The sequence below is a fragment of the Rhinatrema bivittatum genome, chromosome 3, assembly GCF_901001135.1.
Source record: "Rhinatrema bivittatum chromosome 3, aRhiBiv1.1, whole genome shotgun sequence".
NCBI classification, from domain to species: Eukaryota; Metazoa; Chordata; class Amphibia; order Gymnophiona; family Rhinatrematidae; genus Rhinatrema; species Rhinatrema bivittatum.
This window is the reverse complement of record NC_042617.1, coordinates 446,104,003-446,131,293: the sequence shown is the minus strand read 5'-3', so window position 1 is coordinate 446,131,293 and position 27,291 is coordinate 446,104,003. Positions and strand designations below refer to the sequence as shown.

At 44.9% G+C, this 27,291-nt stretch overlaps 1 protein-coding gene across 7 annotated transcripts in view; it reads right to left on the bottom strand.

Moving 5' to 3' along the window:
- The window catches only part of ASAP2 (ArfGAP with SH3 domain, ankyrin repeat and PH domain 2), a 413,895-nt gene that overhangs the window by 292,626 nt on the left and 93,978 nt on the right, over nucleotides 1–27,291 (bottom strand). For all 7 annotated transcript variants that reach the window (XM_029595831.1, XM_029595830.1, XM_029595833.1 and 4 more), the window contains 2 exons: nucleotides 6,288–6,433; nucleotides 132–206 (listed from right to left, as the gene is read on the bottom strand). In XM_029595831.1, the coding sequence (XP_029451691.1) occupies nucleotides 132–206; nucleotides 6,288–6,433 (221 nt within the window). The remainder of the gene's footprint in view (nucleotides 1–131; nucleotides 207–6,287; nucleotides 6,434–27,291) is intronic.

Genomic DNA, 27,291 nt, shown 5'->3' with positions numbered 1-27,291 from the left:
CTTGCAAATGTTTTGACCTACCCAAATAAAACGTTGCATTTTATCCTCATTCAAGTAAAACACATGTCAAACAATAACATGTTCTTTTTATACTTAAAGTCCTTTAAAATGAAAATAAATTAAAAACTTACCCCTTTTACTCCTTTTAAGTCACCTTTCAGCAAACTGTCCAAAGGAAAAGTGATAATGTTGTTCATATTCTGAATCTGTAACATTTAAAATGTTTTAAAAATAGTTAAAATAGTTATATGTAACACATAGCTCCTCGAATTTAACATTTAGTTATTCTACTGTTCCTTGCCTCTCATAGTTGTTACTGTTCCATGTAAAGGCTCTGCCTATATGTAAATAGCTCCGCCTAAATGTTCCTAGTTATATGTAAACCGATACGATGTGCAAACGGCTATCGGTATAGAAGAAACTCTAAATAAATAAATAAATAAAATGGAAGTATTATAGGATTTTAAAAATGAACATAACTGGGGGGGGTTGTTTTTTTTTAAAGTTTTCTTCAGCCCTGAATCATACAGCAGTTCATTTTCCACAACATAACAAAAATTAAAAGTTTCCATGCAACTCTTGAAACTGCTATCTGTAAAATTTAAGTCGTGTATAGTCCCCTCTCACCCTCTGAGAAACACTGTGTGAAATCCTGCTGCTGCACCTTGTGACCTTGGGCAAGTCACTTCCCCTTCCATTGCCTCAGGTGCCAGCCTAGGGGGGTCATTTACTAAGCCTTGATATTTTATCGCAGGAGAGGACAAATAACGAGGGGGGACATTCCTGCACTATTTCCACCCCCATGAAAAAATATTGCACCCCCCCCCCCCACCCAGCAATATTTTTTTATCACAGAAAAACACAGCAAGAAAAACTTTTGTGGGAAAGAAAAAAAATGAACCATGGCGACCCTTTTCGCACTGGACTGCTACCATCTTAAAGAGCTGGAAGAGGCCCAAAACAACCCCTCTCCTTTATCATGTAACATTCTCCCCCAGGGGTCTGGGTAGAGAAGGCTCAGAAGGTATAAAAATAAAACATAATAGTTTTGTAAGTTGCTTAATGCTGTCCCACGCTCTTTCCAAACTCCTCCCCTTGAACCTAAGTCGCCCATTCACCTGGATCCAAACCAAACCCACTCCCGGTTCGATATGCTCTCCCCCCCACCTCCTTTCCTTAGAATAAGTCCATGATAGTCTAGTGCGCCCTTCCACCTTAGCCCACCCATACTTTTCAGAAGTGCCCTGGTGGACTAGTGGGGCCCGGAGTGCCCTTTAGGATCCAGGCTGATCAAAGCCAGCTTTCAAAATGATGCTAGCCAACCTTTGCCCTCTACATAGGCAAAGGCCAGCTGGTGCCTTTTTAAAAGATGGCATCAAATGGCCTGGAGCCAAGGGAGTGTTCCAGGCCCCACTAGACCCCAGGGATGTGCACTAGTGAAAGGTATGAGGCAGTCCGGAGGATGGGCTAGGGTGAGATCCAAGGACTTATTCTAAGAAAATGGGAGGAGATTTGGATCAGAAAGGGTATTGATCATGGAGGGCAAGGGGCAGAGCATAGTTACAAAACATTTTTTTTTTACTTTTAAGCCAGTTTATTATATAGGTTATGAAAAAGTACACCACCTGTTAATAACACCTAACATACCATTTATGTTTAAAAACTTATGAAAATAATTTCAGTACATAACTAAGAGCAGAATTGTGTTTTCTGTATTTTTAAATTATTTTATTTAAACTATCTATTGCCCTCACATTAATACTCCTAGGCGGGTTACAATAAATTATATTAATGAACTGTAAAGACAGAATGACTTTTACTTAGATTTAGTTCACTCCTTTTCACTGGTAGCTCAAGACGCGTTACATTCAGGTATCATAGGTATTTCCCTGTCCCCAGAGGGCTTACAGGTAGGAACACAGGTTAAACGAGATTTGGAAAGAAGCTGGGTAACCAGTTCTTAGCAAGCACTGTCGGCCAACCTTTCATCTTTTGTTCCACTTTCACATCAAGAAATGCAAAGCTAAGCTGTTTACCTGTAGATATTCTACCTCTATGCATAATTAAAAGGAGCAGGGGAGGTTCTTCTCCCCTCTCTCTCTTCACTATGATTAACTATTCTATAAAAGGGAAGGTTGCTTTCTTTCTCTTTTGAAGGAAGCAATTATCTTTCCTAATCTGAAGAAAAGATACATTTATTTATTTTAAAAGATTTATATTGCCCATCTTCCAACAACAAGTTTAGTGCAGAGTACACCAGACATTTAAAATTCCAAAAACATAATATAAACAGAGGATAAAAATATAAATACATACAGAATAAAACAAAATGTGATACTAAACAAAAAGTAAAAAAAAAAAAAGACTGACTTATCGCTCAATTGCCTCCTTGAATAACACAGCTTTTAACTGTTTTCTAAAAACAAAAACGTCCTCTTCGATCCTGAGCCCAACCAATAAAGAATTCCAGAAAACTGGAATATGTCCTAGACCTGATCCTCTGGAGTTTATAATTTTGAAGAGGGGGTACTTGTAGTTGGCACTGACCTATTGATTGTATCATACGGGTACGCTCATTCCATTGAAGCAAATTTCCAAAAGAACAAGCTGGAATAATATTTGGGCGAAAAGTAATACACTAAACTTGACCCGGTATTTAACTGGTAACCAGTGAAGTTTTCGGAGTACTGGTGTGGCTTCACTGATCCTGCAGGACTCCACCTCATCTCACACCTTAATCGAAAGGGCTATACAATTGCAAATGTATTTATTGTATTTATTAAAATGATCATAGACCCCTTGACCCAAATATGATTTAACTGATTTTAATATTCAGACTACAACACAGTCCAGTTTCGAGGCAATAGCACAGAAACTGCTTTGCTATTATTAATGCACAATGTAAAGTACAGAGAGGCTTCGATAAGGGCCAGAACTGTGTCCTTATTTCATTAGATCTATCGGCAGCCTTCGACAGGGTAGATAATGAAATTCTGCTAGCTCAATTAGAAGCTATCAGTGTAAATGGCTCAGCTCAAGCATGGTTTATGTTATATCTCTATAATCAAACTCACTGCGTCTGTTGGAAAAATAGACTGTCCTCACCTAGGAACTTGGAGGTAGATACTCAGCCATTATCCAGATAAGTTAGCTGGATACACATATCCAGCCAACTTAAGTGGGATATTCAGAGGCACAGCCACTGCTGCTACATATATACAACTATCTAAAAATTAGCCAGATAACATTACCAGCTAACTTTAGACCTGCTAAATAGCATTTCTAAGCCAGATACGGTTGAGTATCAGCATTTATTCAGCTAAGTTAGATGGTTAAGTATCCGCATTCTCAAACGCCCTTTCCTGTCCATCATTTAGCTGAATAAATAGTTATCCAGCTAAATTGCAGCTACTGAACACAGCCAAATATTTAAACAGCATCAAATATCCAAATAAGTCCGAAGTTATCAAGCTGCACTATCAACCTCTTGGTGTCTGGAGTACCTTAAAAGACCATTTTGTCCCCTTATTGATTTAATATATGCATGTTACCACTCATCAAAATGATGGATGCTTTGGGTTTTTCTGACACAATATGTGCTGACATCCCAATTTATAGTCTCTTGGGTAATAATCATGATGAGACAATAATCAAATTGAACTAATGTGTCTCTAAGATGGCACAACAGTTTGTTTCGAGTAGATTAAAATTAAATCATGATAAATCTGAGGTGCTGTGGCTAAGGCATCCATGTATGCATTTTGTTGCCTCCCTAATCCAATTAGTTCACAGGCAATTTCTTCCAAGACTGAAGTTAAAATTCTAAGTCTAGCTGGACTCTCAGTTAACCATGCAGAAGTATATATACTCAACTGTCAAAGCTTGGTTTTTTTTCATTTGTGGAATGTACGCTGTGTTTCTCTCTTGATGATATCAGACTTGCGGACCTTAATTCAAGCACCAGTTTTAACACACATTGATTACTTTAACTTTGATTCCGAAGAATCAACTTCATAAGCTTGAATTAGTTTGAACCACCACAGCACGTTTAGTTATTAGGACCAGAATCATGTAACATTTTTAGCCAGTGTTGAAAAATCTACACTGGCTACCTACAGCATATCGAGTTGAATTTTATTTTTATATTATGCATGCTTCTTAACTCTGCTCTAGCCTTTCTTACAAACTGTGCTTGCTTATACTGTCCAGTTAGACCTCTTCGTTCTGCTCAGCAGCTTCTTCTAAAAGTACCAGGGACTATCAATTTGTTAGTAACTAAGAAAAGAGCTCTCTCATATGCAGCTCCCACTATATGTAACTTATTTTACTGCACACCCATTTGGAGTCTTTCGGGAGAGGTGGTTAATAAATATGGATCTCAACAAATAAATTAAGTAATGGAGGTAATGGAGAGTGAACTAACTTGCCCAAGGTCTCAAGAATCATCAGTGGGATTTGAACCCTGGCTTCCCCAGTTCTCAGTCTACTGCTCACTAGGCTACTCCTCCAATCTAGGCCTCCCTAAATTGTGTCCTAAAGCAAAAGTTCTGTATAAACTGTTCTAAATTGGCATACATGCACATCAATGGATGCCCTACAGTAATCTCAGAAGAGATTTATTCACAAAAACAGTTAAAAACAGAACCAGGGAATATTTCTATGATTAAGGGTAAACAGATTTAACGACCTTCCAAAGGAAGAGGGTTTTTTTTCAACATTTTTTTGTTTTGTTTTGTTTTTTTACACTGTCATAAAATTATTGAACATTGTGTCACCAAAGTAGTTATGGTTACAACACTAAATCAATTTAAAAGTAGACTGGACCAGTTTTTAGAGGAGAGTGATTTGAGTGGTATAGAGTAATATCAAGGAAATTGCTTATCTAGTATTTCTGAGCAGATTGTCATATTTTTGGTAAGGAATTTTTTCATTTCTGCAGAATTAGGTACAGATGTAGCTATTTTACTATTTCATGTAAAAAGAACTGTTAGTGTCACATTTGAAAAAAAAATATGTTGTCTCAAAATTTCATATATACATCTTTCGATTATTCTTAAGTTGGTTCAATAAAAGAATTACAACCTACAATCTTGTATCAAGCAAATCCAGCATTTCATGTATAAGGAACAAAATAGGATATTCTTTAATATAATTGCCTAGTATACAATTAAGCACTAGATTACATTGTAAATTACATTCATATACTTTTATCTATAATTTTTTGGCATGCTTCATTAACATACGGCAGACTATCTTGCTGGACGTCTATCTCAGTGTTTCTCAACCACTAGTCCGGGAACTGGCACTGGTCCCCAGCAGCATTTCTGCCAGTCCACACAGCAAGAGTGACTGCAGGAGGAGGAAGACAAAGCAAGACCTGCCCTGTAGCTGCACACGTCACACTGCACCACAGCCAGCAGATACTTTTCCTAACTCTCCCTCCCTGCCCCAAGGACCTTTTTTATCCAGTCGGGGCCAGTTCTGGAGCCCCATCTCTTGGAGAAGAGCAACTGCAGCTGAATGTTAATAAGCCAATATGATACTAAGTCAAGGTCTGCTCCGCCCTCAGGCCCCGCCTCCAGTTCAGAAGCCAGGGGGAGGGGTCCACTGCAGGGTCCGAGAGCAAAACATCACTCACTCTCCCCTTTCATGACTGGGCACCAGCACCAGACTCAACTAAAAAAAACAACAAAAAAAAAACGCATTTACAGGGCATGGGTATTAATTCTACTAAGGTAGCTGGATGGCAGGGGAGAGGGAGAGAAGAGTCATGGGATTTCTTTTTATGACAAAGTGGTTGCTGACTGGGGATGTGTGTGGAAAAGAAGGATTTTTTTTCCTTTTTTTTTTTTTTAAATGACCAACTGGTAGTTGAATGAACAAATGATGGCTGGCTGGGAGAGAATGAAAGAGGTAAGCTTTTATTTCTTTTTGGAGGACAAAACTATTGGCTGACTGGGAAAGCAAAGAGGAGAGAGAGTAAATTTATTTATTTATTTATTTTTAATAAGAGCAACTTTTCTTTAGAAAACAATGGTCTTAAACTGGCTGGTTTCCATCTTACAATGAGACAAACTAGCTACAGAGCTGACCCATGTGAATAAAGAGCAGGTGGGGAGGAAGTATATCCTCCCTCCCTTTAATTTTCTGGAGAATCCCTTCACCCACTCATCAATGCTGCAACTGCTCCACATAATTTAAGGAAGACTCCTAGCCAGCCCCTGGCATCCGAAAGGCTGAGAAACACTGTTTTGTCTTGACATGTTACATATAGACTTGCAACTTACCAAGTTTTTGAAAAGTGCAGTCAGTTCCTTCGTAAATACAGAAAACTTTAGGAAAGCTGTTCCTAAATCTGGATCATCTCTGCAGACACAATTCCCACCAAACTTCTCCAGTGCTTGAGTATACTGCTCTTCATTTTCTACGTGAGCTTTAAAGCAAAAATCAAATGCAATTTTACTCCTACTACTAGCACCAGAACACTACAAGAAATTACAAAATATAGTAAACAATTAATGGAGGAAACATGCCATGACTTGCACAATTTCTTTTTACAGGGAGAGTAATCATTCAGACTAAAACTTATTAACACAGCAAACTAGGTGTGGTGACTAGGGCAGACATGACACAATGGCCTGGTATCAAACAGCTCAACCTGAAAGTCAGAGTATCTAATGATGTATGAAGCAAAATTATTTTCGTATGTTAAATGTCCAATGCCGCAGGTACAACGATTAGAAATTGCATTAAAAAATTAGCCTGAAATTTTCAGCGTTTTTTTAAGCTCTTGCATCAGCAGCAAGGTTTGACAAACTTAATGCTGGTAAATACCCACCTTCTGATCAGCACATTTATCTAATATGAAATATTACATTATTTATTTAATTTATTTATTTAAAAGTCTTCTATACCGATGTTAGTCGAAACATCACCTCGGTTTACATGGAACAAAAGCAACGGAAATTACAAGTAACAAGGGAAGGGTAAGGGGTACAAAAAACCATAAGGAGAGCAGAGAAGCATAGGAACAAACAACAAGTGAACATTACCACAAGAACTACTTGTCTAGATTACATATACACACAGTACATAGAAAAAATTGGCTTTAAACAATTTTACAGCATGTGGGTATTCAAAAATTAATTAATATACCCATACAAAAAGGAGTAACACCACTAATATATCACCCAATATTATTGTGCTTTACAAAGATTTGTTACACATTTATTTAAAAATATTACATTTCTATTAAAAAAAAACAACTAACTGGGCAGCATATTATTGAAAATGAACCAACACAATATATATCCATTAACCTACAACCTTCTATTACACAGATTCCATTCAGTACCCATTCACACACATCATGAAACCTCCCTAAAAATGATTGCACTTATACACCTCTATACATACGTTACTGCACATTAAAGGGCGGATTTTAAGAGCCCTGCTCGCCTAAATCCGCCCAAATCCGGGCGGATTTAGGCGAGCAGGGCCCTGCGCGCCGGTGAGCCTATTTTACATAGGCCTACCGGCGCGCGCAAGTCCCGGGGTTTTCGGAGGGGGCGTGTCGGGGGCAGGGCCGAGCGCCGTGCCGTTTTCGGGGCGTGTCGGCAGCGTTTTGGGGGCGGGCTCGGGGGCGTGGTTACGGCCCGGGGGCGTGGCCGCGCCCTCCGTACCCGCCCCCAGGTCCTGTCCCGGCGCGCTAGGGGCCCGCTGGTGCGCGGGGATTTACGTCTCCCTCTGGGAGGCGTAAATCCCTCGACAAAGGTAAGGGGGGGTTTAGACAGGGCCGGGAAGGGCGTTAAAGGATTCCCTCCAAGGCCGCTCCGATTTCGGAGCGGCCTTGGAGGGAACGGGGGTAGGCTGCGCAGCTCGGCGCGCACCGGCTATACGTAATCGATAGCCTTGCGCGCGCCTATCCAGGATTTTAGCGGATACGCGCGACTACGCGCGTATCTACTAAAATCCCGCGTACTTTTGCTTGCGCCTGATGCGCCAGCAAAAGTACACGAACGCGCCGTGTTTGAAAATCTACCCCTAAGAATGCTCCCCCACAATATCTCCTATGGCACACTAAAAATGCCTCATAGTTTACAGTGTTAAATTTCTACTAATTGCTGTTACTTTGATGAATCACAATACATTTAAACAGTCCCAATATTCAATTCTTCTCAGCAGTTTCTATAAAGTCCTTTGTTTCCCCATGGTAGGCTTCATCAAGGGAACTTTACTTGCCGTTTGTTAGAAAAATATCTTCTGCATCACACTGCCTGCATAATATAACAGTGGTAACTTCATTTCATAGGAAAAACTTGAATTGGTCATTTGCCGAGTGAAACACTCAGTTCCCAAGACATTTATTAACAATGAAGGCTGTAAAAGATAAGTATGGTTTATTGCCATTGCTTTTATTAAAGTAGTTTTAATTGGAGAGTACATGATATCAAAAAAGTTTTATGAAACCTCTGATTATTCATTTGCCAGGTATCTCATTTTTCAATTATTTCACAGAGTTCTAACAAGCGCTACCTCTTAAGGATTCATCATGTCTGTGGGGCTAAGGAAAGCAAGTATATTTTAACGTACGGTATATTTTAAGGTAGTATGGCTTTCCTTGAGTCCTGACAAACCAGTAACCTGTGGGATTCTCGCTCTCATCAGCAGATGGGGGCAGAGTGCGAAAGTTTCCTCTCTGACATCACTACCATAAAGGCTGGCCCCAGCAGAGGGGACCTCAGTAATCTTTTGCCAAAGCATGGCTTATTGCTTGTACTTGCCCCCTTTTTTTTTTTTTTTTTGCATTTTAAGGAGACTTAGCTCATCACCTGGCCTGCTCCTTTGTTATCCTCCCCAGACGCTGCTTGGGCTGTGGTAAAATGTGCCCTCAGCTCCTCCAGAACCAGTTTGTTTTTCATTATGTAAGCTCCTTAATCCATCTAGTGACTGAGGCCCTGGATGCTGCCTGTCCTTTCCTGGGCCCTGCGATCAAGAAAAATAGCCTGTCTGACTTCCTGAATTCATTGGTCACTTCCAGGTACATCAGCAGGCACCTGCTAACATCTAGGAACTTCAAGTCTTTGTGTTTCCCATCACTCTGCCTTCCTAAACCCGGGTAGAGAGACTGGCTGATTGAGATGAAATTCTAAAACCACTTTGGGTAGAAAGGTTGGTAGCAGCTTTTTACCTTTTCTTTTGAAAAGGATAAGTATGGATCCCTGCTTGCAACTCCAAGATCCTTATAGCAGAACACAAAGTCACCAACATCGCTGTCTTCAATGTTAGATCTTTTAGGGAAATATCCATAAATGGCTCAAATGGTGCTTTGGTTAGTGACTTCAGTACCAAATTAAATTCAGGTCCCATGGTGGGAAAATATGTATGCCATCTGGTCTGCCAGCCAAGGCTGGCAGAGTGTCCACCACCAGATCCTTGCTCTTTCCTTCAGCTGAAAAACTGACTGGCCTTGGTATTCCTTTCATTGCCATTAGATCCCACAATGGAGTGGCCCAAGCACTCTTTAAATGCCTCTTCTGCCAGCTCCCATCAGCTGAGGAAAGCCGCCTGAAAGTTATCCACTCCTGCTATGTGCACTGCAAAGATGTCCAGGAAATGCCTCTAAGAAACAGAATGATGTTCAGTACGTTCCGCAGGAATTAATATATTACTGTACGTGATTTTGTGACAGTGTACATGTGACAGCAGCCCAGCAGGCATTGTTTTAAATCCTGCCAATTGAATTGCCCCTGAGGCAGCTCTACGAGCGAAACTCGGCCAGAGTCGGGCACATAATAAAGGGCTTCGTGTGATCATCCGATTCCTATTGTTTTCACTCTAATACAGGAAATGCCTCTGCCGTTTTCATAATGAGGGCTGCCTCCATTGCTAGGGCTGCATTCTTTGTGCCCCCCTGCTTGTTTACATAGGCCACTGCGTGGTGTTGTCCGCGTGAACCTGGCCTGCCTTGTTCTGTAACTGCAACAGAAAATGGTCTAGGCTAACCTGATTGCTCTTAGTTCTAATACGTTTCTTGAACTTAAGAGACACCCACTGCAGCCAGGCTCCCGGAGCTGCTTGACCTTGATAATGTGCTCTCCACCCTCGACAACTTGCATCTGTGGTAACTGATGTCCACTGTGGGGAGTATAGAGAAGCTCCTCTGGTCAGATTTGTTGAGTCTAGCCACCATCGCGGACTCTGCTTGCTTTGGGGCGTTAACTGTAGTTTTTTGTCTAACTATTGACTCAGTGGCAACTAGTTACTTAGGAGGTGATGCCTGAAGTAGGCACATATGAGTTCTCAAGCATGGTACTACCCCAGTCGCTGCTGCCATGTTGCTCAGGACCTCTAGACACCTCCACACATATGGAAGGATTTGTAACAAGGCTCTTTCTTGTTCCTGCAACTTCCCTATCCTTTTGTCTCCCTAATTAGCAGGCCGATACAGTAAAAAATGCGAGAGAGTAGGCGCTCCATGTTGACCGCCTGTTCTCCCAACACGCGTGATTCTGTATTTAAATGAGGTGATGCGCTAATAAGGAGGCACTAGGGACAACAGCGCATCCCTAACGCCTCCTTATTAGCAGTAGAGGTGGCTGCCAGCGGGTCCAACAACCGACGTTCTATTTTACCAGCGGTTTTCGAACCCACTGACAGCCACGGTTAGGAAAACTGGCACCGGTAAAATTGAGCTTCCGTTTTGCTAGCCTCTGACCGGCAGGCAGATTTTTTTTTTTACTTTTTTTTTAAGTTTTGGTTCCTCCAACTTAATATCGCTAGGATATTAAGTCGGAGGGTATACAGAAAAGCAGTATTTTCTTTTCTGTACACTTTACCAGGTTGCTCAGAAATTAGCGCTTTAATCTAGTATTGGAGTGTTTGGCAGGGCCCTCCTTTTGGCTGCTGTGCAGTCTTTTCTTGCACTTGTTAACCCTGAAAACGATGTTCCTAGTGGCTATATGCTCGGCTCATCGCATCTCTGAACTGCAGGCATTGTCGTGTCAGGAACTGTTCCTCCGGATGACTCCAGGAGCATTACAGCTTCGTTCTGTTCCAACCTTCTTGCCCAAGGTAGTCTCGGAGTTTCATTTGAATCAATCCATTTTGTTGCCATCCCTAGATAGACACGAGGACATGGAAGAATACCATCTCCTCCGCCATTTAAACGTCAGTAGTCTTTTGGTGCGGTATCTGGAAGTTTCAGAACTGGTCCACAGGATGGACCACTTGTTTGTTCTTCACGGTGGAAGGAAGCAGGGTGAACCAGCTTCGCGGGCTACCATAGCTCGCTGGATCAAGGAGATGGTCATGAGAGCCTATGTGGAGGCAGGAAAGCCATTACCCTTTCAGGTTAAAGCTCATTACACTAGGGCTCAGGCAGTCTACTGGGCAGAAGCTAGACTGTTGTCTCCTGTCGACATCTGCCTAGTGGCGACGTGGTCCTCTTTATACACCACCTCCAGGTTGTATTGCCTGGCCTAGCAAGGTCTGTGCTCCATCTCATCTGCTGGAGGCAAAAGCTTCTGACTTCCCCTCTGCTGGGCCAGCCTTTATGGTAGGGACGTCAGAGGAAGCTTTCACATTCTGCCCCCATCTGCTGATGCGAGGAAGAATCCCGCACTACTGGTCCGGCAGGGCAAAGAGGAAGCAGAATGATTTTTTTTTTTTTTTTTTTAGAACCAGCAATCCTGTCCAGAGGAGGTGTCAGCAAAGAGATGAAACTGAAAGAGTGGAACCCACACCTTGCACTTGTCCACATTAAATTTCATCTGCCATTTCGATGCCCAATCTTCCAGTCTTGCAAGATCCTCCTGTAATGTATCACAGTCTGCTTGTGATTTAACTACTCTGAATAATTTTGTATCATCCGCAAATTTGATAACCTCACTCGTCGTATTCCTTTCCAGATCATTTATATATATACAAGCCGTTAAGCCCGTCACAACGGGCTACATTACATTTTTGTTTTCGGTCCATTTTCGAAAACAGCACCCTCCTACACTTTTTCTCCCTCATTCCCCCTTCCCCTCAGTCACTCACCCCGTTTCCCACCCCTCAGTCTTACTCACTCTCTGTCTCCCACTGCCTCCTTCCCCTCACTCTCACCTCCCTCCCCTTCCCTCAGTCACTCCCACCTCTCTCCCCTTCCCTCAGTCACTCCCCACCCTGTCTCAATCCCATCCCCTCTCCCTCAGCCCTCCTCCACTCCTTTTCTCTGCTCCACAACTTCTTACCCTTCCACTTACTCACATCCCTGTCTCTCACCTCTCCCTCATTCTCCCTCTCCCCTCACTCTTCCCCCCCTCTCAGTCCCTCCCCCTCCCTCCCTCAGTCCCTCCCCCTCCCACTCAGTCCCCCCCCTCACTCAATCCCCCTCCCTCCCTCAGTCCCTCCCTCCCCCTCACTCAGTCCCTCCCTCCCTCTCACTCAGTCCCTCCCCCTCCCTCCCTCCCTCTCTCTGTCCGTCCCTCCCTCTCTCTCAGTCCGTCCCTCCCTCTCTCTCTCAGTCCGTCCCTCCCTCGCTACTGGCCGCCGCTGCTCCTCGTCTTCGTTCGCTGCCACCATCGCCGCCGCCGCCACCCGACGCCGCCATCACCGCCGCCGCCACCCGACGCCGCCATCCGACGCCGCCGCCACCCAACGCCGCCATCGCCGCCGCCGCCACCCGACGCCGCCGCCACCCGACGCCGCCATCGCTGCCGCCGCCCGACGCCGCCATCGCCACCCGACGCCGCCATCGCCACCCGACGCCGCCATCGCCGCTGCCACCCGACGCCGCCATGTTTTGTTTTTTTTTACGCTGGCTAAGACAGACGTCCTTGCCCGCACATGCGCAGTAGAGCTGCGCTCTACTGCGCATTTGCGGGCCGTCGGTCATGGCCCATTTATAAGGTAGATTGAAAAGCAAGTACAAGTACAGATCCCTGAGGTACTCCACTGTTTACCCTTTTCCACTGAGAAAATTGACCATTTAGTCCTACTCTCCGTTTCCTGTCTTTTAACCAGTTTATAATCCACAAAAGGACATCGCCTCCTATCCCATGACTTTTTACTTTTCGTAGAAGCCTCTCATGAGGGACTTTGTCAAATGCCTTCTGAAAATCCAAATACACTACAACTACCGGTTCACCTTTATCCACATGTTTATTAACCCCCCAAAAAAATGAAGCAGATTTGTTAGGCAAGACTTGCCCTGGGTAAATCCATGTTGACTGTGTTCCATTAAATTATATCTTTCTATATGCTCTACGATTTTGATCTTGAGAATAGTTTCCACTATTTTGCCCAGCACTGAAGTTAGGCTCACTGTTCTATAGTTACCCGGATCGCCCCTGGACCCTTTTTTAAATATTGGGGTTACATTGACCACCCTCCAGTCTTCAGGTACAATGGATGATTTTAATGATAGGTTACAAATTTTAACTAATAGATCAGAAATTTCATTTTTTAGTTCCTTCAGAACCCTAGGATGCATGCCATCTGGTCCAGATGATTTGCTACTCTTTAGTTTGTCAATCTGGCCTACTACATCTTCCAGGTTCACAGTGATTTCGTTCAGTTCGTCTGACTCATCACCCGTGAAAACCATCTCTGGAACTGGTATCTCCCCAACATCCTCATTAGTAAACACGGAGGCAAAGAATTCATTTAGTCTTTCTGCAATGGCCTTATCTTCCCAAAGAGCCCCTTTAACCCCTCTGTCATCTAATGGTCCAACCGACTCCCTCACAGGTTTCTTGCTTTGGATATATTTTAAAAAGTTTTTATTATGAGTTTTTGCCTCTATGTCCAACTTCATTTCAAATTCTCTCTTCGCCTGTCTTATCAATGTTTTACACTTACCTTGACAATGCTTATGTTTTATCCTATTTTCTTCAGATGGATCCTTCTTCCAATTTCTGAAGGAAGTTTTTTTGGCTAAAATAGCCTCTTTCACCTCACCTTTAACCATGACAGTAATCGTTTTGCCTTCCTTCCATCTTTCTTAATGCGCGGAATACATATGGACTGTGCCTCTAGGATTGTATTTTTAAACAATGTCCAAGCCTGTTGAACACTTAACCTTTGCAGCTGCACCTTTCAGTTTTTTCCTAACTATTTTCCTCATTTTATCAAAGTTTCCCTTTTTAAAATTTAGTGTTAGAGCTGCAGATTTACTTATTATCCCCCTTCCAGTTATTAGTTTAAATTTGATCATGTTATGATCACTGTTGCCAAGTGGCCCCACCACCGTTACTTCTCTCACCAAATCTTGCGTTCCACTAAGAATTAAATCTAAAATAGCTCCCTCTCTTGTTGGTTCCTGAACCAATTGCTCCATGAAGCAGTCATTTATTACATCCAGGAACTTTATGTCTCTAGCAAGTCCTGATGTTACATTTACCCAGTCAATATTGGGGTAATTGAAATCTCCCATTATTATTGCACTGCCAAATTGGTTTGCTTCTCTGATTTCTCTTAGCTTTTCATCATCTGTCTAACCATTTTGTCCAGGTGGACGGTAGTATATTCCTATCACTATACTCTTACCCAACACACATGGGATTTCTACCCATATAGATTCTACTGAGCATTTACTCTCTTGTATGATCTTTATCCTGTTGGATTCTATACCCTCCTGGACATAAAGTGCCACACCCCCACCAAGTTGATCCTCCCTATCATTGCGATATAATTTGTACCCTGATATAGCACTGTCCCATTGGTTATCCTCCTTCCACCAAGTCTCTGTGATGCCAATCTCATCATTTGCTGCTATACACTCTAACTCTCCCATCTTACTTCTTAGACTTCTGGCATTGGCATACAGACATTTCAAAGTGTGTTTTTTGCTTGTTTTAACAGCCTGCTTTTCAGTTGTTTGGGATAATTCAGAAATCATTAGCTTTGGTGATTTTTTACATATAGGCATATGAACTGTTTGCTTTTAATGGAACCTTTCTGTTGGGATGCCCTAACTCTCCTGTTTCATTAGTATCCTTCAAGGATACATTTTTCCGAACCATGCACTGCTGAATGACTGTCGGCTTTCCCCCTTGTTCTAGTTTAAAAGCTGCTCTATCTCCTTTTTGAAAGTTAGTGCCAGCAGCTTGGTTCCACTCTGGTTAAGGTTAACCTTCTCGAATGATGTTTAGTACCCATTTGTCCGATGTGATCTCGACCCATCTTTGGTAGAAGAGGAAAAGTCGACCCCCCCCCCCCCCATTTCCTCTTCCTGTGGAGGGGTCAGCCCATTCTCATTGGGGAGCACAGCTGGAGCCTGTCTCGGGCCTGTTCCTCCCTTGGTCTGTCTATTCCGAAAGGGCTGGGACCTTCCGGAGGGACGGGGTGCCTAGAACTGCGAGTTCCTGTAGGGTCTAAAGCGTTGCAAGCCTCTGCCCCTGGTTCTTCTGGGGGAGGGACGCTGGGATCTTTTACCCCTGTCTTCCAGTAGCCGAGGCACTGGAGATTCGCCCCACTTGCTGGCTAACTTCTCCAATTCACTTCCGAATAAAAGAGATCCTTTAAAGGGCATTCTTGTGATATTCACTTTAGAGATCGCTTCAGCAGACCAATTCCACAGCCATAGTTGTCTTCTGGCTGCCACTACAGAGGCTACTCCTCTGGCTGAGGTACGTACCAGATCTGAGCTTGCGTCCATCAGGAAGACTGCTACAGGTTCCATCATCTCACCGGCATACGTTCCGGAGTTATTTGCCTCTCTCAAGAGGAACAAGCAGGAACGTGCCACCAGTGCGCAGCAGGAAGCAATCTGCAGTGTCATTGCTGTTGCATCGAAAGCCTGCTTAAGAATGGATTCCAATCATCTATCCTGAGTATCCTTCAATGCAGCCCCTCCCTCAAAGGGAATTGTTGTTTGCTTTGAGACGGTACAGACCATGGTGTCCACTTTCGGAAAAACACAAGCGCTCCTTGATCGCTGGTTCCAGAGGGTATAAGGCTTCCAAGGCCCAGCCTCCTTTAAAGCTGGCCTCCGAGGCATCCCACTCCAGGTCAATCAGTTCCTGGATGGCTTTCATCATTGGGAAGTAGCATGAGGCTTTACAAAGGGACACCAAGATAGGGTTCTTCTTTGGTTCCGCCATTGGGTCTGTGCCTGGAATACCCAGAGTCTTCAGAGTCTGAGAAACAAGGGCTGGTAATTCATCCCTGTGGAAGAAGTGAAGCATGGTACGGTATGGTTCCAGGCTGGAGAGATTTCTCCTTCTTCCAGGGTGCCGCCATCATCATCTGTGGTGTCCGGGTCCCTGTCAGGGAAATTCTTGGTTAGGCGAGGCATGTCTCGAGGCATCCGAGTAGGGCTGGGAGGATCTTGTGCTTCCGGCAGGGGTTGAGCCTGGGACGCAGCCGGGGTTGATTGCACCTGAACGAAGGCTTGCAGCCCTTGGAAAAATTCTAACCAGGAGAAGGTCCCTGGGACCATGTTAATCCCAGGGGGAGTATGAGTAGGGGCCCCTGAGGTGCCCTCTTGTGGAGAAGACATCTTGGAGTTGCATAGATCCGAGGAGCTATCATATGTAGTACGTCAGGACCCATCCTCAGACAGTGAGGGACCAGGCTTTGGTCCCCCTGGGCTTCTTCGCAATGCTGACACAGGCAGGACTCCAGTTCAGGCTGCGCTGCTCTTATGTGGTAGGCTGTGCAAAGAGTGTGCGCCTTCTGGCCTTCTTAGACACCGGTGCCATTGCCTCTATGTCTAGGCGCACAGGTAATGAGCTTCAATGCGCGCATGTAGTTGTAAGCGCAGCTGTGCGCTCAGTTGTGCACGCATCTGTATTGGACACGCACAAGTTAGGCACATCAGCCATCCGGCCCGGCCCATGCGTACTGCCGGTCGAGAAGGGAAGATGGCACAGACACCTCCCACATGTAAGATGGCACCCCCCAAGGGTCTCCACATGTGTGGACCTTTGCACCAGATCTGGGCCTAGCCCAACCAAGGCTGCTCAAACCGATCGGTGCTCCCTTTTTACCTTGCCGGAAGAAAGGAGGAATCAATACGGCAATCCGAGCTCTGGAGACCGGAGGCCTGAATTTAGAGTTTTCTGCTCACCTGGTCTCGGCGCTTACCAATCGTGTGCCGGATGGTCTCCAGTTGCGGGGGGGGGAGGTTTTTCCTTCACAGCCATGCTCGGCTATGCACCCGCTGCCTTTCAGCCACTCTGGGGGCTAAATCTATGCTGGGAACCGGCTACCAGACCAAGGCACACCTCTGAGGGATATCGGAAATCACCTCAGGAATTCTTAACTGGGGGAGAGACCCTTAGGTATCACCGCAGGAGAGTGGGGCTCTATCTTCTTTAAGGTAATTTTGTCTTCTTGCTGTAATTTTCCTAACACTGTGCTAGTGTGGAGTATAGTGTCCGCATCTGCTAGGAGACGGAGAGATACTGAGGAACTGAGGTCACTGCAGGGGTATATCTAAGGTGACGTAAGCTTTGAAATCTGACTCAGTCTCCCATCTGCTAGCAGAAGAGCACATAACCCACTGGTCCTGAGTCCATCTGGCTACACGCTAGGAAATATATTCTCTGTTTTATTCTCCATTCCTTTCTTAATTCCTAGCATTCTATTTGCTTTCTTGGCTGCTGCCACACACTAAGCAGAGGATCTCAATGATTTATCTACGATCCTTTACTGGAGTAGCAATTCCTAATGTGGAACCTTGTATTGTGTAGCTTAAATTTAGATTGCTCTTCCCTAAGTGCATAATTTGCACTTGTCCACATTAAATGTCATCTGCCATTTGCATGCCCAATCTCTCAGTCTTACAAGGTCCTCTTACAATTTCTCACAATCTTCTTGTGATTTAACAACTTTTTTGTGTCAGCTGCAAATCTGATCACCTCACTCATTGTTCCCACTTCCAGGTCATTTATAAATGTTAAAAAGCAGTGATCCCAGAACATATCCCTGGAGTACTCCACTATTCACCTTTCTCCATTTGAGAAAATTGACCATTTAGCCCTACTCTGTTTTCTATCTTTTAACCAGCTCCCAATCCACAATAGGACATTGCCTCCTGTCCCATTACTTTTTAATTTTTTCAGAAGTCTCTCATGAGTTCTTTGTCAAACTTGTTCTGGAAAACTCTATCAACTGGCTCATCTTACATATTTATTTACCCCTTCTAAAAATTATAGTAGAGAGTGAGGCAAGAGTTCCCTTGGCTAAATCCATTTTGGTTTCTCCAATTACATTATTACTATCTACGTGTTTAGTAATTTTGTTCTTTATGATAGTTTCCAACATTTTGCCCAGCACTGACATCAAGCTGACTGATCTGTAGTTTCCTGGATTATCTCTGGAACCCTTTTTAAAAATCAATGTTACATTGGCAACCCTCCAGTCTTCAGGTACCATAGATAATTCTAAAGATAGTAATTTGTAAATTAACAGTTTATCTTCAATTTCATTTTTCAATTCTTTCAACACTCTGGGATGTAAGCCATCTGATCGAGTAATTTACTGCTCTTTAGTTTGTCAGTTTGCCTTATAGAAACATAGAAACATAGAAACATAGAAATGACGGCAGAAGAAGACCGAATGGCCCATCCAGTCTGCCCAGCAAGCCTCACACATTTTTTCTCTCATTCTTATCTGTTACTCTTAGCTCCTTGTTCTATTCCCCTTCCACCCCCACCATTAATGTAGAGAGCAGTGATGGAGCTGCATGCAAGTGAAATATCTAGCTTGATTAGTTAGGGGTAGTAGGGGCAGTAACTGCCGCGATAAGCAAGCTACACCCATGCTTATTTGTTTTACCTAGACTATGTTGTACAGCTCTTGTTGGTTTTTTTTTACTTCTCCCCTGCTGTAGAAGCAGAGAGCCATGCTGGATATGCATTGAAAGTGAAGTATCAGGCACATTTGGTTTGGGGTAGTAACCGCCGTAACAAGCCAGCTACTCCTCGCTTTGTGATTGCGAATCCTTTTTTTCTTCACCCCTGTTGTTGAAGCTATGCAGGATATGCGTGAAGCATCAGTTTTTTGTTTTTGTTTTATTTTTCCCCCTGCCGTTGTTTGTTGTTTGTTTGTTAATTTTTTTTTCCCCTGCCGTTGAAGCAGAGAGCTATGCTGGAAATGCGTGATGTATCAGTCTTTCTCCCATGCCGATGCAGCAGAGAACCATGCTGGATATGCATGGAAAGCGAAGTATCAGGCACATTTGGTTTGGGGTAGTAACCGCCGTAACAAGCCAGCTACTCCCCGCGTTTTGAGTGCGAACCCTTTTTCTTCTCCCTTGCCATTGTAGCAGAGAGCTCTGCTGGATGTGTGAAGTATCAGTTATTCTTCTCCCCTGTCATTGAAGCAGAGAGCTATGCTGTATATGCATTGAAAGTGAAGTATCAGGCATATTTGGTTTGGGGTAGTAACCGCCGTAACAAGCCAGCTACTCCCCTCTTTGTGAGTGCAAATCCTTTTTTCCATTACCTCTTGCTGTTGAAGCTTAGAGCGATGTAGGAGTCACAGTAAGCATGTGTATGTTTATTTAATAAGGGTATTGTGTCAATAGCCATCATTCTGGCGAGTCACCCACTCTTCATTGGCGGCCTCTTGACTTTATGGATCCGCAGTGTTTATCCCACGCCCCTTTGAAGTCTTTCACAGTTCTGGTCTTCACCACTTCCTCCGGAAGGGCATTCCAGGCATCCACCACCCTCTCCGTGAAGAAATACTTCCTGACATTGGTTCTGAATCTTCTTCCCTGGAGCCTCAAATCATGACCCCTGGTTCTGCTGATTATTTTCCTACGGAAGAGGTTTGTCGTTGTTTTTGGATCATTAAAACCTTTCAAGTATCTGAAAGTCTGTATCATATCACCTCTGCTCCTCCTCTCCTCCAGGGTGTACATATTTAGATTCTTCAATCTCTCCTCGTACGTCATCCTATGAAGATTCTCCACCTTCCTGGTCGCCCTTCTCTGTACCGCTTCCATCTTGTCTTTGTCTTTTTGTAGATATGGTCTCCAGAACTGAACACAGTACTCCAGGTGAGGCCTCACCAAGGACCTGTACAAGGGAATAATCACTTCCCTTTTCTTACTTGATATTCCTCTCTCTATGCAGCCCAGCATTCTTCTGGCTTTTGCTATCGCCTTGTCGCATTGTTTTGCTGTCTTCACATCATTAGACACTATCACCCCAAGGTCCCTCTCCTGCTCCGTGCACATCAGCCTTTCCCCCCCCATCGAGTACAGTTCATTCGGATTTCCACTCCCCATATGCATGACTTTGCACTTCTTGGCATTGAATCTCAGCTGCCATATCTTAGACCACTCTTCCAGTTTCCTTAGATCCCGTCTCATTCTCTCCACTCCTTCCGGCGTGTCCACTCTGTTGCAGATCTTAGTGTCATCCGCAAAAAGACAAACCTTACCTTCTATCCCGTCCGCAATGTCGCTCACAAAGATATTGAACAGGACCGGTCCCAACACCGATCCTTGCGGCACACCACTTAAAACCGCTCTCTCTTCAGAGAAGGCTCCATTTGCCATCACACATTGTTTTCTGTCCGTCAACCAATTTGCAATCCAGGTCACCACCTCGGCACTCACTCCCAAGCTTCTCGTTTTATTCACCAGTCTCCTGTGCGGAACCGTATCAAAAGCTTTGCTGAAATCCAAGTAGATGACATCTAGTGCTCTTCCTTGATCCAATTCCTTGGTTACCCAGTCAAAAAAGTCAATCAAATTTGTCTGACAGGATCTTCCCCTGGTGAATCCATGCTGCCTCTGGTCCATCAATTCTCCAGACTGTAGATAGTTCACTATTCTCTCTTTCAGCAGTGACTCCATTACTTTTCCCACCACCGAAGTGAGGCTAACCGGTCTGTAGTTGCCTGCCTCTTCCCTGTTCCCACTCTTGTGAAGCGGGACCACCACCGCTCTTCTCCAATCACTCGGCACCACTCCCGTTTCTAGGGATCTATTGAACAGGTCACACAGCGGACCCGCCAGAACATCTCTGAGCTCCCTCAATATCCTTGGATGAATCCCATCAGGCCCCATGGCTTTGTCCACTTTCAGGTTCTTTAGTTCTTCCCACACATTTTCTACTGTAAAAGGATTTTCATCTATTCCCCTTCCCTCCAGTTTCTTGTTGTTTAGAGATGGTCCTTCTCCAGGGTCTTCTTTAGTGAACACAGAGCTGAAGTATTCGTTTAATATTTCTGCCATTTCTTCGTCTCTCTCTACACATTGATCATTACCACCTTTCAATTTCACTATACCACTTTGGACCTTTCTCTTTTCGCTGATGTATCTGAAAAATGTTTTTGTCACCATTTTTTTATCTCCTTGGCAATCCTCTCTTCCGCTTGACTCTTTGCCAACTTGATTAATTTCTTTGTCTCCCTCAGTTGATACAAATATTCTTCTTTGTGCTCCTCCCTTTGCGATCCTTTATATTTCTTGAATGCTGTTCTTTTAGCTTTAATTTTGTCAGCCACCTCCCTTATTCCAGGTTCACTGAGATTTGCTTCAGTTCCTCTAAATAGTCACCTTTAAATATCATTTCTGGAATAGGCATCTCCCTTATATCTTCCTCAGTAAAGCTGAGTTGCTTACCTGTAACAGGATGTTAGTCCTCATACACTGGATGAAGCCCGGCATGGAACTTTGATCTCAAAGATTCTAGAACTCTCAAACATGCCCTACTGAGCATGTGCAGCTGTAGTCATCACCCTGCCTCCTAGGCAGAGTCCCTCAGTCCATGAACCAACTCCCAGGGGAGGTGGGGAGGTTTCATGAGGGCTAACAATCTGCTGTCCTAGGAGAACACCTGTTACAGGTAAGCATCTCTGCCTTCTCAGAGGACAAGCAGGATGGTAGTCCTCACACGTGTGAATCACTAGCTATAGGTGGTCCAAGCAGGACAAAACAGGAAACCACACTGTGCTAATAGCACAACCACTCTCCCTTTTGACTGTGAGGCAGCTGACCCATAAGGGGTCCAGGCTGGAGATGAGCTGGGCTCTACAAAGAAAAAAACATAGAAAAGACAGACACAAAAGCTCCTGCATAGCAGGGGTGCCTAAGGCAGAGAAGTGATGTGAGTGGAAACAGAAGCAAACTCTGCATCACAGAAAAGAGAACAAGCAGGGTTCCTAATAAGTAAATGCTGACAACAGTAAGTCTAGAACCTCCTGGATACAAGAAGAACCCAGAGATGTAGACAAGAGAAAAAGAGTCTAGGATGAAGACCGCACAATTTCCATCCGTGTTAAAAGACTACCAAAAAACAAACTGGGGCCCAAGAACCCCCAGAAAGGAACTGCAGTCCACTGACATCAGAAGGACCAAATGTCTCTGCAGAAGAGAGTTCAGGTTTGGCTGGTAGGTATAATGGGCAGGAGAAACCCAAGCAATGCTTAGAAGAACAAGCAGCAAACCACAGCAGGGCCTGGGGCAGACACTATGTGTCGAAGCATCAGACCTAGCTGACCATGCAGGACAGCATCAAGGGTTTCAGGGGATGAAGGGCAATCCACACAACAAACCTGTAGCCCAAATCTCCAGACCAGGGAGATGAGATAGGCCTGAAGCTTACCCAAGAGCACCGGTCAAGAACAGGTTCATTTACCCTGTCCACAGGATAGCACAGGGAAGCAGGAAGGCCCTTTGGGAAACCTAGAGAAATGAGAAAAGCTAAAGGCAGTACTGGCCAGAGCATGATGAAAATATATAGAAAAATGTGGTGTATCCTTCCCAGCAAGTATACAGAAGATATACCATGAGTGCCTTAACTTGTCCTCCCCTCCCCCAACAATCAAGCCAGAAAGAGCAAAAAACACAAGGAGGCAATCCAATGGACTGCCAGGTCAAGCACAAGTAACAAGGTTGTCTAACAACCCCCGAGCGAACAATTCACTGCCAAATCCAACAGGAGTTATCCACTGAGATGGAGCCCTCAGCCTGTTTGGAACAGCGGAAACTGAGAGTGAATGCCCCAGGAGAGAAATCCCGAAAACTCCACTAGGAGATGGGAAGCTGGGGAGTCGCATGCATTAACCCCGGTAGAAAGGATTTCATTACCAGATGGGGGAGGCCACCACTATAAGCCACAGAGGGGTCCCAGCGAAAATGGTCCAATGAGAGCCGCTGCCATTCCCCAGCCCTGGCCTCCAAGAAGACGCACCAATTCAAAGAATTGAGGCCCCGTTTCAGAGAAAAACCTGCCAGGCACAGAGCCTCAGGGGCTTCCCCACAAAAAAAGGGGGTTTGGACACGGGAAAGGTCAAACGACACATTCCTTTGTTGAGGAGGAGAGGACTCTTGAACCACTCTCCTGATGTCTACTTCCCTCAAGGTCTGACCAGGAACGCAGTCCTAGGTCAGTCCCTGTGGCTTAAGAACAGAACCTGTTGTGTCCGCCCAGAGGGGAAAACACACACAGAGAAGCCCAGATGGCAGAGGGCAACTGGAGGAATGAGCCCTCTGCTGTAAAGCATGTCGAGCGGTACTCATGCAGTAATATCCATCCTACGGATGGCGGCACACCTATGAACCCATGTGCCCTGCCTGTGGGAGGAATCCCACGCCACAGCGAGGACAAAGCACCATGTGCCAGAATTAGTGGCTACATGCTGCCCCACGACAAAACACAAAACATATGATGATGCCTCTCCTGCCAGTGCTCCTCAGCACTGTGCAGTGCAGAACTGACAAGGAGGCTGAGACCATGATGGAACGATGGTGGAATCCTGGCATGGCTGAGGACTGCACAGACAGGGAGAATGCCGCCTACCGTGGCCCGAGGCACTCTGAGCAGTTACCAAGCCTTACCCAACCTTGCATGCTGCGCAGTAACATCACAAAAACTCCAGCGGAGTAAAGAAGAAAACAGTATGACGACAGCACCCCCAGAACCACCAGTGCTCTGGATAAGGCAGGGTAGAGGATGGCGGTCTATGGAGTTGTCCCCTCCAGTACCTGATAATTTGAGAGGCAGGCCCTCGAAACCTTGTCGGGAATGGTTCACCTTCGATTCCCTCAGGGAATGACAGCAGCGAAGTCCTTGGTGACCAAAGGTGCCCATGGGGTTCTGTGGTCATGTCCTGTGGCCTCCAACTGCAGCTACTGGTGCCCAGAGTGGTGACAATGCCCGTAAGGCCCATGGAGCTTTTACGGTCATCAACACAAAACCATAACAAGGGCACCCAACGACTCTACACCCAGGGCTTCGACGGCACTTGACCGAACCATGATCAGATCAACGGCATACGGTGCAATCCCCGGCGCCACAGGTGCCTGCAGACACAGACCGCCTAGTATCCCCAATGGAGATTCCAGAGCCCCAAGGTATCGATGAACTGGCGGTACCAAGGAAGCCAAGGGCATCTGCAGGGAGAAGCCCTGCAACCTACACAGATCACTGAAGCCCAAAAAAACCAATGACTGCCAGCGTCATCAACTGTTCCCTTCGGCTCACTTATTCATCCAAGGGCATCGATGCAGTGAGGTCAATGGCCTCACAAGTACTAAGGCTAACGAAAGCCTCGCTCGTATCCATTAATACTGATGGTGTACACATCCCGGCGGGGCCTCCAATGCTGAAATCGGAAACCATGGTCCAATAGCAGTAGCCTGTGACGGGACTGCATAGAGTGCCTCGGTGCCTCGTAGATGACATCACTAAGGAGCCTTGAGGGCAAGGGACCACTGTGCTCAGATGCCCCAGCATACCAGGGTGCCTTGAGTAGATGGCGACCCCTGCACTCGATCCATCATGCCAAAAACCCCTGCCACCTGAGGGCTGCAAGGTCACGAGCAGGCTGCCAAGAGCACCAGCAGTCGATAGCCTCAAGGACAACCAGGGCACTCAGTGGCAAACCCAGTGCCTGGTCTGTGGTGCTCGATGTAGTTGAGGTGGTAACAAGAGGCATTGGTGGCCTCGAAAGCATCAATGGTATCGGGGCAGCACCACATCACGATGGCATGGAGGCCATGCACTGCGATGATCTAGTAGGCAGCCACGGCATCAAGGGTATGCACTTTGACGGCATCAAGGATATGCACCTTGACGGCATCAAGGGATGCCGCATCGAGGCTATGCACCTGAACAGCATCGAGGTCCTGCCACTGCTCCAACCAAGAGTGCTGGTAAGTTTGTGTCGAGAAAGTATCTTTGAAATTATGTTTATCGTTGTTTGAACAGATACAATGAAGCACAATCTGCAAGGTTCCTGAAATGGATTTATTGAGACATATTTGGAATTAAAAGTCACTCAAAGATTGAAATGAGTAGCGGTTTGTCTGGTAATGATTGACATGATCGAGAGACGTGAGTAGGATTAATTTATAAAGAGAATAAAGTGTATTTATACTAATGGAATGGAAGTCTTAAGAGATTTGTTAATTTATTGCAGATGGAAAATAGTAGCGGTTGAAAGCATATTTCGGAAAATGTTTAGAGCAGTAATTACCTTTGGTCATATTGGTGATAAACTGAAAGTTCATGAGAATTTATGATTCTTGAGAGGTAAGCTTGAGGTTAACACAATGTTCATTACTCATGGTAATTTATGACCATAGGTAATATATCTTTATATCTTTTTGGTTTTTTAGTGTAGGAACCAGAGTTCAAGTCCTGAGAGATATGACCAGCTACAGGATATTGTTAGTCCCTGAGGAAGCCTGATCATTTAGGCGAAACAAAGAGATCCTTTGTTGGACGGATAAGAGAAGGGTTTGGATATAAAAACCATGTTACATATCTGACACTGTTATACCGATTGCAATTAATTGTAACTATTGACCTTTGAATATTGTTCATGTATATGGATGTTTTTATATGAGGTGTGATTGATGAATGAGTGTGTGAGTTTAGATTTTAATGTCTAGATAGGGAAATACCTTGTGATTTCTAAATAAATAATTTGATAAATTTGAATATACTTGATCTCTCTGTGTATGTGATATTACTGCTCCAACCTTGACAGCCTCCAGGATGGCCATGCATGCACCTTGATGGGATCTAGGGCGTCGATGACATCAATGGCACCACAGGTGTCAAGAGCACCAAGGGTAGCGAGGGTACAGCTGTATCAATGGTACCATGGCAATGCAGGCACCATGGCATCGAATGCACCGTGGCACCAAAGGCACCATGGCTTTGATGGCACCGCAGTATCTATGGCAGCGCGGCCTTGAGACATCAATGGCATCAAGGGCGTCGATTTGTGCTGCTACTCCATCACCTCAATGCCCAAGCCAGAGCAGCAAGATTTCATTTCCACCGATGCTGAAGGCACAGAAAGCCTCTATGTAATCATGGGCAATCACGCACCACGATGGCATCAAGGGTGACCATGGTGCTCAATGGTGTGCCTGGTCCACGACTGAGCCCTGATATCAATCCATCACACAAACGGTGCGCTGGTCATAGATGTGCACGGGCAACCGTTGCTGAGCATGCAAGCTGCTAGCCCAGGCTCCTGCTCATCCTCTCTCCCAAAGAAACTGCACTGCCAAGCAGAAGGGGAGGCTACATCATCCAGGGCTCCTGCCAGTGGAGACTAGTTCCTTGGGATGTGGGGGAGGATGAGCTCTCCCACCCACAGGAACAGCATGGTCCTCGATCCTTCCACCATTCGAATCAATCAATGCCGATTAATCAGTAAAATGACGTACAACTCCAGCCTGTGTAGAACTCGGGCGAGTCCCCAGGCTCAGTGGCCTACACGGATCACCAACAGACTGCATAAGTCAGTCCTGTCAGCACCGGGGAAAGGGAGAAAAGCAGACAGAGCAAGGAGAGGACACAGATACAAAACTGCAGAAGCAGGGTTTTTTTGTTTTTTTTTTGGGGGGGGGGGGGGGGGAGAGAGAAAGAGGGTTTTGTTTTTTTTTGTTGTTTTTTTAAGATAGTAGGACTGTCAGGCTGCACAGGGGAAAGCTCACCATGCGGCAGGCAGACAATTGGAAAAAAAAGAGGAAAAACAGAAAAAATAAAACTATCTTAAGAAAAAGGAAAGAAAACAGCTGCCGCTCTATAAAAAAAATCACTTACAAGAACTGTGATAAGAGAGCAAAGCTGAATACTGTGAGCACATGGCTTCGGCGACCACACAGCTCTGCAGGAAAAAAAATTAAAAAAAAAAAAAAAAGAGACTGACAGACTGTCTAGGGGGCAGGGTGATGATTACAGCTGCACATGCTCTGTAGGGCACGCTTGAGAATTCTAGAATCTTTTGAGATCAAAGTTCTGTGACAGGCTCCATCCAAAAATGTCACCCATGTGTTAAGACTACCATCCTGCCTGTCCTCGGAGAAAGACTAAGGCAAGG